Source organism: Salarias fasciatus, chromosome 11, assembly GCF_902148845.1.
Source record: "Salarias fasciatus chromosome 11, fSalaFa1.1, whole genome shotgun sequence".
In the NCBI taxonomy this organism is placed as follows: domain Eukaryota; kingdom Metazoa; phylum Chordata; class Actinopteri; order Blenniiformes; family Blenniidae; genus Salarias; species Salarias fasciatus.
Genome location: NC_043755.1, coordinates 17,459,033 through 17,471,666, shown reverse-complemented (window position 1 = coordinate 17,471,666; position 12,634 = coordinate 17,459,033). Strand labels below are relative to the sequence as shown.

Here is a 12,634-nt window from a genome sequence, read left to right as displayed (position 1 = left end):
CTTGATTTTATCTGACATTTATTTTCATCTTTGAAGTAATAAGTGCCATACATGACTACATTTATTGCATTAAAGTTGCAGAAAATTTTAGTCAAGAACTGCATTATAAACTATGAACCTAAACAGGCTGTTGTGTTGTCGCCTCACAACAAAAATAACCTCCGTTTGATTTCAGGCTTTCCTTCGCATAGTTTGCATGTTATCCCTGTGGTATAACATGCAAACTATGCATGTGGGTTTTTCTTTGCATTTCCATTAAGTTTTCTGTGTCGAGTTTGCATGTACTCCGTGTGTGTGTGTGTGTGTGTGTGTGTGTGTGTGTGTGTGTTATGCCCTTTCAGAATCACAAAATTGTACACATGCCCAACAAAGAAAGGCTCCAGCACCCTGCAGCTCTGAGTTGGATATCGTGTTATAGAAGAGTGATGGATGAACCAAAAGATAGAAAATGTGATTGTATAACGTAACAGAATAAAGCATTCATGGAGAGGTTCTGAAATATGAATGAAGCCATATATTTGTGTATTTCTGAACCATACCTGGAGTGTTTCAGTCTGTGAACAAAAAGTGTTTGCCTGTAACAGTGTCTGTTTCTGTCTTTGGTCTAGGAATCACGTGAAAAGTGTGTGTGAGTAGGTGAGTGATAAGAACAACATCTCTTCAGGTAAGGCTATCCACTTCATCAGTAAACCTTGCAGCGGCAGGACAGCCATCAAATCCACCTGGTGAAGACGAATCTCAGTCTGTCAACATGGATAGATTCTAAAACAACACCTCCCCGGGCACCGACATGAAAAGCACCCACTCGTCACAGTGAAGACCGAGACAGCAGACTGAAGGCTGCACATGTCCACAGACAATGCAGATACCATTTGTGAGTGTTTTGTGTCTCCTCTTGCATAGTTCTTGCATGCCTTCAAGGTCTTTTTCATCTTACGTGTATTATTTAGCAATCACTCTTCCACATTCTGACTGTTTATGAGTGCACTTCTTCAGTAATCTATCCATGTATACCAGGATAGGTAGAATTTCTGTTCGGACTGTCTGTTTTCACAATAAAGATCGATACACCAAAGCAGAGTAAATTTAAAGGACGCAGAAGGAAACATGTCCCCACCCACAGCCAATCGAGGGCTGTCTCGTGTATAAATGAAATCTTAGGAGATTTCTGTCATGCATTATTCATCATAGCATTGTAATGTTAGCCAAACAAAAGAGGCTTTGATATACATGCACACACACACACGCAAGCGCATGCACACGTACACAAATATAATCATTGTGACTTTGATGCTGTCTGCCATCATGCCTTCTTGAGTCTGTGTATCTAAGCTGTTTTGCCTTCAAAGTCCAAAACAATCCAGCTACTCATGGACCCACACACACACACACACACACACACACACACACACACACACACACACACACACACACACACACATTCACTAGCATTTGTGCATTCAGCAAGCATCCATACAAACAGGAATGATGCAAAGCACTGGATGACCAGTTGACTGGAGCTTTTTTCCTCGGTGAATGATTCATGATTTTCTCCAGTCCGTCTTCTAATCCAATTCAGTGTTGTGATTGCTGGGGCTGATCCCAGCTGACTATGGACAAAAGCAGGGTACACATTAATATCATGCTTTAGAACAACTATGAGTCACTTGTTAAAACCTCTTAAGTAATCTTGAGTGGCTGGACAAGAACATTCAAATTCCATGCATGAAGGACTTAACTTGACTTGAACTGGAGATCTTCTCACTGTGATGTGAGATGAGAGCATTTACCACAACACCTCTCCACCGCCCCTCCACTCATTACTTTATCTACTGAAAGGATCGCAAAGCAAACCTTACAACGCTCCATTTAAATTCTACAAATGAAGTTATGAAAATCTATTATTTTCATACAATTTACATGTAAAACAAAATTTAATGATTATAATTTGCAATTGCAACCACCCAAACAAGGAAATGCATGAATGGTGCATGCTGTCAGAGAGCATGTGCAGAAATGGAAAGAGAAAACAGGATTAGGAACAATTTATTCAAAGCTCTTTAATCCAGCATTTTGGGACAGAGGACAAACAGTGATATTAAAAAGAACCATAACAAAGAGTACGGGTGCGGCACTAGTGATATTAAAAACCAAGCATATGGTGGGAGGGTCCTTTTTTATGGGATTTGAACTCAGTGAAGAGTTGAACTTGTGGCGACCTGAACCAGAGACCAGAGGATGTGACAGGGGTCCATCTAGTGGTTGAATTGAATTAGTACTATCGCCTTGTCTAAAACAACAACAACAAAAACATCAAAAACGATTGAAAAAAAGAATCCTGCACACTGTCATTTTTTAAAACATTTCTTTATTTTTTTTTCTCACATTTTTGAAAGTATTTGCCCTTTGAATTTCTATCAGACTGTATGGTGTGCCAAAGAATTATAGAGTCTCTGTTTATAAGTGCTTAGATAAAAATGCTGATGAGAAGTAATTTTTGAATTAAATGCAGCAATAATCTATCTTAACTTTACCAAGGGAAAACAAAAATCAAATTCAACACATTTTGTGAATTAACAACATGTTCATAACACATTCCTGCAGTAAATAATACACAGCTGTTATAGTTGTATATAATCAGAATAAAATCCTAGAGTTATGAACAATATGTCAGAAACTATCGCAATTTTCTTTAACATTTTGTTATAATCTCTAAACATGAATCTTAGTTTTATATCCACTACAGCATTGTTAGAATCTTGCTAGAAATAATGCAGCTTTTATTACATCATTGAGTATTTCTTGACAGATATGAGTTAATAGGAGAGCAAGGAGTCTGCAGAAAGTAGATGTTTACAGGATCAAGGATAAAGAAGGAAAGAGGAAGAAGTATAGCAGTGAGGAAAGCCTCAAAGTTTAGTAATACGGACTTTCAAGTATCGATAGTGCAAACAAAAGGGCATTACTGAATAAATACAAAAGAGTGGAGTAAAGAAAGAAAGTAGGATACAGTTGAGTAAATATAGTGAGGTATAGTTTGAATTAAGTGCATGGGAATCCGAGCCATGTGAGGCCTAGCATGCCACCTCGGTGGACTTTGACATGTTCTGGTTCACATTAGAGATGCTGTCCATGGAGATGTCGGTGTGCGAGCGTCCGCGCTTCTCCTCGGTGCCGACGGATTGTGTTCTGCCATGCTGCAGCTCGTTGGTGTGTGCACGGCTCCGGGGGCCATCAAAAGACATGAGGCTGGAGCTGGAGGTGGTCCTGGAGCGAAGTCTGGTCATACTGGCGCTGGACACTGCAGGGGAGCAACACAATTTTATCATCTTGGCATTTATCATCCAACAGATGATTCATGCTATTTATGCTTGTTTCATATCGTTTAATCAGAGGGTTCTTCTTATAGAAGGGAAAATGAAAAGAAAAAAAAAACCCTATGGGCTTATTTTAGTGATGTTAATAGATGTAAGCTGAGTTCACTTACAGTATCCCATGCCCTGGATGAAATATTTGAAGGCCTCAGTCAGTTTTGCTGGCTGTAGAGAGAAGAATGATTCCATTAACACCCAGTCAAAAACAGAAATTTATCAGTAATTTTCAAAGTAGCCAAAAAATGTGCTGGCGTACCTGATCCACTTGAGGAAGTCCTCCACAGTCTGCCATCTGGAAAAAGATAAAAGACACATTTGGACACTTGCAAAGTGAGTTTGTTTTGCTCTATGATATGCCTGGGGTTTGTCAAAGTGTGGGGGGATGAGCTTAAATCAACAGCAGGCAATAAAAAGCATAACTCTTCTGCTAGTTAGATGTTTGTAACTTGAAACATCTGGTAAATGGTTTATGGATAGTCAGAAATTGTTTTAAGTATTTTAAGTAGGGTTTTGCACTGCAGCCTTTAAAGAAAACATTCTTATGAGTATCTGTTAAGTAATTCAGTTGTAAATTAAATTTTCCTACCGAGGGACTGAAACGGAATATCTTATCTATCTAAAACTGTGTTTTCTGTAAGATTATTAATATTTTAGCCCTACTTTTTTCATCATACTAATTTATTGCTGTCTTGATTTTTCCCAGTGCCGCATCCCTCCTGTCGTGTAGGTACCTTGAGCAGTGTGGTCTTGGTGGGGTTGAGTTTAGCGTTGCAGTCGACCACAGCTTCCACTGCTGGGGAATTATCGCCTGCGACCAGCAGAGTGGAGCACCTACAAACCAACAGAGGAGTCAATACGGTATAAATCAGGTTAAGAGGATTTCAGAATCTGTGGCTAAGTTCATTCATAAGCTCTGGAAAGGCAGTGAGAAATTCCTACTGAAATGCTTTTGCTCAACGAGCATTACACTCCACAGTGGAGGGTCAGTTTTTTTTTATACTCACTTGAGAGTCCTGACATTGACATTTCCTCCAGGAATTGGCCTTTCCACCTCCAAAGCGGTACGTTGTTTGTAGGAGCGGAAGAACTGACTGACATTGGACTGGTTCATTGTTGTGGTGATGTGGTGACGGTAGGTAGCTATCAGGTCATGGTTGTTCTGGATCTCTTCCTAAAATTCAAAAAAGAGACAGTAGACGTCATTTATCTGATGCGTGACCTCACCAACATCATTTTATAGATCATTTCAAAAAGCCTTAATTCATTAGCCTGGCATGCCAGACTGACCTCATATGTTACACACAGAGACATCTCCGTGTATCCCTGAGCATGGAGAGACAGTCTGGCGTGCCAGGCTATTAATTCATGACTTACCTTCCCAAACAATTGTGTGATAATGGTGTCTGGCAGAGTATGTGTCCATTCAGTGATCTATAAAACATGAGAAGTTTTCTAAGATTATTTCCACATCCTGCAACTCAGGGCTGCATTGTGCAGGAGGTGATTCCAGTTGACAGATATATTAAAAGACACACATAAACAATATTCAATGCATACCTTGTTTGCAACAGTGTCCATCAAGCCATCTGCATTTGGGTTGATGTTGATTAGAACCAGTCCATCCACCAAGTCAGGGTGATTCAGCTAAGCACAGAAAGGAAATTGCACATTTATTCATTTATTTGTAACCTAGTCTCATAATCAATGCACTATACATCTGTGACTTAAGAGCTGCACTAAAAGTTGTTTGTACTTATGTTGTACCCTAATTGCAAAGTGCCAGCACTTTCCTTTATTCTTAAATATAAGACAGATTCTCTGCAAGATTCAATATAATATATATATATGTCAAATTGAGAAGGAGTTTTACTTACTGCAAATCTAGCAAGGATGTAAGCTCCAGCTCCGACTCCCAGGCCAATCACACTGTTCAGTCTGCAAAGCCCACAGTCGAAAGGTTAACTGGTCAGAGGTGAATGTGACTGAGAATCTAGCCAGAAGTGTTATGTATCAGATTAACTGTGAGGAATCTGAAGAGTCTCTTATTACTCTCACCCGAAATGTTTGAGGACACTTGGCAGCGCTTCAGACAGCTGGTCCATGGTGGGATAGGAATACCTGAAGAGTCCAAAGTCAAGTTTACACTCAGCAAGCTTTGACATTTTTAATCCTTTTTTTTTTTTTTTTTTTTTTTTTGTATTGTATAATTATAACATGAATTTTTTGTAGAAAATAATATTAATCAGGATTGTGTACTGACGCAGTAGGCAGAGTTTTGGCTCCCTCATGTTGTCCTGGAGCCTCAACATGACAAATAGGTAAACGTCTGATGATTTCCTGCATGTCCTCATGCTTGAACAGTGGCTCAAAACAGGACTTATCTGCAAAAAGAACACAAACAAATAGGAAAGACGATCATTAGAAACACAAAGTGAACTTTACTGTATATAAAATCACATGCTTGTAACATATTATTCATATTGTAATAGATTCTTCTTGCATATGTCTGCAGTATCTGAGTGTTCATAAAAGGCTGCAGGGCAAAGAGTTGTGACTCACGGTTCAGTCCAACATCATGAAAGGTCAGGATGGCAGGCCGGTTTGCCCTCGGAGTCCCTGTCATAATGCAGTGGACCTTTCCATACTGAGTCTCCACATGCTCTTCCTAAAACAAAAAAAAAGCAGGTTGATTTGTACAGTGAAATATTTCAGTCTTCCCACAGTCTTCCTACATATGTCAGAATGGCATGGCTGCAACAGTAGAATTCTCTGTGAAGTCTTGCTCTCTGGTACTCACAGTGATATGGGGCTCAAAGACAGAGTCGCATTCGCTGTCCTCCAGAACCATGGCTGCTGATGCAGAGGTGATCGCAACAGATAAATGAGGGAATTTGCAGAAGATGCAGAGACCTTGGATCCCTTAATTCAGCTTTCAGATTTATCTTTAGATTTCTGAACTTAATCAACAAGTAAGTAGAAGTTAGTATTTCTCTAGCGTGCGGCAGTCAAGCAGCAGTTCTGCGGTCTGTGGTGGACTCTTTGTTTGAGCTGGTTTTTATATCCTCCAACACTGATCTTTTCCCTAAGCCGTAACTCCAACCTGGTTCACACGTGGCCAACTGGCTGTCTTTGTTTTAATCTGACCTCAGGCTGCTGGAGTCCCACTGAGACGGCACAGGATTTGAACAAGGAATTAGCCAGACCATCGACACTGCTTGATGAAAACGTCACTGTGGAGTTTTTATCTCAACTTGTCAAAGTACAACAGCGAAACTGTCTGACAGGAGTAATACCAACAGTTTTACAAAGTTCCTCAAATATTATATGAGTTATGCGTTTTTAATAATTCCTCGGAGTTAATAAAACTTCAATATTGTTTATTTATTCTTGATTTGTTACATCGGACTTCTACTGAAAACTCTGGCGTGTGATATGCTCGATAGGTGTGAATTTGAAATCACAACTAAAGCTTGTTATGTTTTACTGTGTGGCTTTAACACAATCGCAACACCTGCAGCCAAGCTGGGAGCAGGTCAGCTGTTTAAGCTCGACGAGCCATCTGTTCCTCGCCGAAATGCAGTCTGATACCTGAAGCTTGACCTTCCTCCTAATGGAGGATGGTGACATGATTTGCATGGCGGTGTTTAACTTTGCATGTCATGTCAAGTCATGTCACCGTGACACAGCTCTGCAGCTAAAATGAGGTCATAACGCCCATAACTGCAGCAGCCGACGCCACTGAAGACGCCGTGTAAACATCCGTCAGCAACATAATCCACGCTAACCTTGTGACAACCTTTACTCTTTGAGTCACTGCAGTGGCTCCTCTGGAATGAGCATGCCTTATCGTGCCTTATCGTCAGTTAAATTGTCTGTTACAGCGTTAGGTATCACATGCAAGATAAATCCCTTTTACTTTTATGATCCATTTTTATAGACAATTCTTTGTTTTATAAATGAATAAATTGGAGGTTATTTTTAAATCATTGTGCATTGTTAGGGATTGAAGAGTGTGTCATGTTTTTACTGGACTTTTCTTGTTTGTAGGTGTGGAAAAATAATTGATTTACCTAAAGATATCAAACAAAATAGGAATCAAAACTATAAAATACAACTAAAACAAGAATGAAAGGACTTAAAATCAAATCTAATCAGATCATGTGATGATGGGAGCACTCACTATGACCAAACACCATCACTTCAGGTTTGTTTTTTAAATGATTAAAATAGACAGTCCCCTTTAATTTATCACACAGTAAAAGGGGCAGCTTCAGTAGATACTGTGTTTTCTGTGAATAGAGTCCAGGAGAAATAAAGGTGGACAAGAATCACATGCTCCCCAGAATCTGATGCTCTTGATAAAACTGACTCTGTGCTTCAACACCCAACTGGAAGATCTTCACGTTAGTCAAAATACTTCTCAAACTTTATTCCTGTTTTGTAGAAGTTCATGCCTGGATGTTTCACAATATGTAACTGTGTCACATCATTGGACATTTTACAAAGCATGTGGGGATACAAAAGTTAAAGCGTTGGACTGTCCAAGGCCATTTAATCAATTCCACAGTGTTTTTCTTATGATGACAACAGGTCAAAGGTCCTTTAATAAGCTGCTGGGAAGGAGTATGTCTGTGTTGCTTTCTTCTAGTCCTGAGAAAATAGACTTTGAAGTTGACCTTCATTCAAAGAGACCCCATGTTGAGCCACTGGTGTCCAGAAACCTACTTTTATGAATTAAAAACATGTGACAGGGCAGCCAGACAGTGGTAAGTAGACCCCATGGCAGACAGCAACAGCTGACTGAGCGGAAACAGAGCAGACTGCACGATGACCACATTCTTAAAGACATAAAGCCACCACTGCTCTGGCCATATACACGGAACTGGCTGAGAACTGAGTGTGCAGCAGGTTTAATCCATTTAGCAGTGGCTAAGGAGCAGAGGGCGGCAGATGGCTCTTACTTTGCTTCACGTCAGTCTGAAGCTGTAATAACATCATGCAAACCCTCACTAAACTCTGGCCTGTTGGCCTATTTCACCACTGACCCGCGGCCCACTTAGCTGAAGAATATCATATCGTCAAAACAGTTGTTTTCGTCAATCTTCTGCATGCAGGCTCAAAGAGATTTGACATTAGTGTTCTCAGTGTAGGCACTACAAACAAAAAAAAGGCAGTTTTTTTTATGTTTATTATGATCTGCTCCAATAGCATCAGTGTAAATGTCCTGTTTATCTGATATGACAGCTCATAGAAAACTTGCAGCTCATGACATTTTACCCAGATTTAAGCTGGCAGATCTGTCTGCAAGCACACACACACACACGCACGCACGCACGCACGCACGCACGCACGCACGCACACACACACACACACACACACACACACACACACACAGACAATGTGAATCTTATTTTGAAGGAATTTCTCGGTTGACCGTGAAAATTAAATAGATTTTTTTTTGGTGCCAGGAATAACTCCAGAATACCTTCAACAGTAATTTGTGTATTTAAATGACTTGTATCTAATTTCTAGCATCATTGTTGTCGCTTTGTCGTCTATCCATCTTGTAGCTCAATCTGAGTCTGGATGAAGGTGACCCCAGACAGACAGACCGACCGACCGACAGACAGATAGACAGACAGACAGGGAGAGAGAGAGAGAGAGAGAGAGAGAGAGAGAGAGAGAGAGAGAGAGAGAGAGACTAGACTACTTTGACAGGTACATGCCAGAGAGACAGTCAAACACATTTCAGACCTTCACGCAATTTTTTGAGTTGCTAGTTAACCTTAAATGGAATATTCTTTTTAGTCATTGATTATCTTCTTGTATTCTTTTAAAAGAAAAAAAATCTGTCTTGTGTAATATAATTTTTTAAATCATTGTTTGTATGTCATTTATAATTTAAAACACAAAGCAAGTTTTATAATAATAATAATAATAATAATAATAATAATAATAATAACAATAACAATTATTATTATTATTATTATTATTATTATTAGTAGTAGTAGTAGTAGTAGTAGTAGTAGTAGTCGTATAACAGCTATTGATTGATTGATGGTAAATCACCTATGCTTGGTTACTTGCTTTCCCCGTAGTGTCCACTAGATGGAGTCTCACGTTGACTTTCTGAAAACCTTTTGTCAAATTGCACCAATAAGTCTCACTGCTTTGGTTTTCACCAGACAAGTCTGACATTTACACGGATCCTGAACAGGATTAAGGATGATTTTTTTAGAATGTCTGATAATGTTGTATTTCCACTGGGAAGATATTTTTCACGTTTAAATATATGATGTTTGCACATATATGCCTAAAGGAAGGTTAAATATTGAGACAAAGATCAGTAAAATAATTTGTTGTGGGAATATCCCAAACTTTCTCTGCATCCTTTCATTATTACTTTCTAAATGCCTACAGTTGAAGGCTTCAGACATGCCATACGTGCATCCATATACATATACATATACATATACATATACATATACATGCACATGAGCAAGCATGGAAAAGCTAAATTGTCATGCTGAAAAGTGGTTGTCATGGCAACTCTTCAGTCTGCAGGTGAAAGTCCTGCTATCCAACTCTTGCTTTCAAAACAGTCTAATTATACACACAGCAGCTGCTGCTGCTTGCCACATGCTTGACTCTCTGTGTGTGTGTGTGTGTGTGTGTGTGTGTGTGTGTGTGTGTGTGTGTGTGTGTGTGTTATCCTGCTGTTATCCTGTAAGCATGTTTTGAGCCTTTGTGGAAAACACACAAGGCCCCTCAGTGTCTCAGTTATTATTATTGTTAGGTTTTTTTTTCTTTTTATTAAGAATAATCAGTTGTAAAATTATGCAGTGCTGGTGACATGACCAGGCTCAACTGCCAAAAAGTTCAGATTTTAAAGTTTCCTGAGAAGCACATGAGTGGTATCCAACATTTTCAACTCGAAATATGATCATTCAGAGAGTAGCAATGTGGATTATGACAGAGCAATGCTGCAAAGTACACAGTAAGGCTGCACAGCATACTATCCCAATGCCATACCCCATTGTTTGTTTATCCAAATAATCTATATTGAACTTGAAGATATTAGCACATCTAAAACATCAAGCCCCTATTAGGTGGATTAAGACTAAAGTCTTGTGTGATTATGTGCTATTGGGAAGCCATTCACACCTGCATGTGAAACAAGGAACAGCACGACACAGTTCAAAAGTTTTAAATTTTGTTAGAAACTGTACTTCCTTTTTATAGCCAGTTTCTTCTTAATTGTTGAGGGAATTACACACTATTTAGCACACAACGGTGTGACTCAGGGGAAGATTTACTAACTGCTCCAGAGGAGGTGTAATTGTTGATATCAAAGTGGCAAATCAGTGTAAACACTGAGATGGCCGGCATTCCCACTTCAGTCATTCATTGTGACTCACACTCAGAACCAAATGGCCAGTGGGTAAGAGGTGGCTTTATGGAAAGAAGCCCCAGTGGTTTAAATAAATACAGGCTGTTTACGATTGTGTAAAAGCTGTTATGTGACATTAATCCCCACTGAGTGTCAGGAGTATTTTGATCTCAAGTGCCACTCCAGTGGAAGTGTTACAGATAGATGTCGCTGTAACAATTAGCTTTTTTTTGTTTACCCGGATGGGGGAGTAGGTTTGTTTGTATCAGACACAACTGGTAAGGACCAGAGAGCTCCTGAGCCAGATTAGAGCTGCTCTATTGGGAGATAGGAGGTTTAAATAGAGCCAATAGTTGCATAATGCCCAGAATAGCTTACCGAGAAGGATCTACCATTACAACATTTACTCACTTGTTGAGAAACAAAACAACAGTTCCTTCAAAAAGTTGTTAAACATGCACAGTCATTTTTTATTGTACTTCTTAATCTCTTCGTGGGTTTGTTCATTGTAATTTATTCATAGATACAGAACTGTTAGACTAAGGGATTACGCTCAATAGTCTGACGGAGAAATGATTGAATCTCATTTGTTTTTTAAATTTATTTACAAGGGCAAAAACAACACATATTTGTCAGATTTGATAAGAAAAAAACAAGGTGATAAATGATCCCTCTTCAGAGTGTGATTCACCTCTTGATTTAACATTCGTGACTGCTGACATACTTATTCACCTTGACAGTTTTCCATCCGGACAGCTTGGATTCTAACAACAATGCTTGAATGTTTCCTTTGACATTTCCTTGTCGCCGCTGTTGAAGTCTTTGGAGGTCAGCCCGCTCCTCTCACGTCGCCGGGAGAGGCGCCGCGTACAGCGCCCAAAGTGCCCTTTAGGCTCCCCAAAAAGCACAAGACTGCCAGCTGAGGGTTGACCTACTGGGTGTCAGCTCACATTTCCAGAAACCAGTGCAGTGACCCTGTTTAGACCAGCACGGTACAGCATGTAGCATCAAAACACGATCATACCGGAGCAGACCTGTTTTCCACAGGGAGGAAAGACACACAGTTGGAAACAATTTGAAAATGATACGACAGCCATGATGTGGTTTTGTTAACAGATTGAGCATAACTGAATAGGAGGCTCTTCAGCGTTGAACTGCAGCTTTATCAGGAGGTCATGTATGCAGCGTCTCTGACAGAACTGATGAAGATATTTGCCATTGTTCAAATACTCAGCAGACTTTCATTTATGAGAGGGCTGCAGTGAGCTGAAGCAAAGTGTCTGGCTATGTGTGTGTGTATGTGATCAAGATGGTCATTTTTATTGTTTATTAAAGGCTTTTGGTAGTAGGTCGCACAGGCCACAGACGTATCAAAGTTATTTAAAGAGATTTTTGTGTAGCTGTATTGGAACTTCCAAAGGACAAATTAAAAAAATCGTGACATTTGACATGAAGATTCCCTTTCTTTAGACATATAATTAGCAGGGTTGAAACGAGTTACAGCAAAAATATAAATTAATACCGTAACTAATAAAATTTAATTAAACATAATTAAAAAATCCTCTGTTTGGTCTGGAACCTTTATTTTGTGACATACTCCTGTGAATGTCTGGGTTTTCTCCAAGTACTCTGGTTTCCTCCCACAGTCCAAAATCACACATTTGAAATTGGTATAGCTAGAATTGCCCATAGGTGTGATTGCAGGTGTGATATGTCTAAGTTTTACCTTTCTCTTCACTGTAGTTAGCTGAGATGGCATGCAGCCTCCCATGACCCCAAGGTGGATAAAAGGGTATCGAAAACAGTTTAATTTAATTTGCAGACCTTTTGCCACATGTTTCTTTACCTTGCTATGTGTAAATGGAAAATG

General features: G+C 39.5%; 1 protein-coding gene across 1 annotated transcript; it reads right to left on the bottom strand.

Moving 5' to 3' along the window:
- Nucleotides 1-2,948: 2,948 nt before the first annotated feature.
- Nucleotides 2,949-6,331, bottom strand: LOC115396833 (protein NDRG1-like). The gene is made up of 12 exons (XM_030102895.1): nucleotides 6,172-6,331; nucleotides 5,934-6,039; nucleotides 5,635-5,755; nucleotides 5,430-5,492; nucleotides 5,249-5,309; nucleotides 4,932-5,018; nucleotides 4,749-4,805; nucleotides 4,379-4,545; nucleotides 4,106-4,205; nucleotides 3,631-3,666; nucleotides 3,488-3,539; nucleotides 2,949-3,301 (listed from the first exon to the last, which is right to left on the bottom strand). The coding sequence occupies exons 1-12, from the start codon at nucleotides 6,220-6,222 to the stop codon at nucleotides 3,075-3,077; spliced, it is 1,128 nt and encodes a 375-aa protein (XP_029958755.1). The 5' UTR covers nucleotides 6,223-6,331; the 3' UTR covers nucleotides 2,949-3,074.
- Between the last annotated feature and the right edge of the window lie 6,303 nt (nucleotides 6,332-12,634).

Bases quoted from the DNA above. Each gene is read 5' to 3' on its own strand.
- LOC115396833 (XM_030102895.1), bottom strand. From the start codon at position 6,222: ATGGTTCTGGAGGACAGCGAATGCGACTCTGTCTTTGAGCCCCATATC. The intron at 5,756-5,933 runs GTGAGTCACAAC...TTCTTTTTGCAG, and splicing joins TCATGATGTTGGACTGAACC to ATAAGTCCTGTTTTGAGCCA. The intron at 4,206-4,378 runs GTGAGTATAAAA...GTTGGTTTGTAG, and splicing joins GTCAATGTCAGGACTCTCAA to GTGCTCCACTCTGCTGGTCG.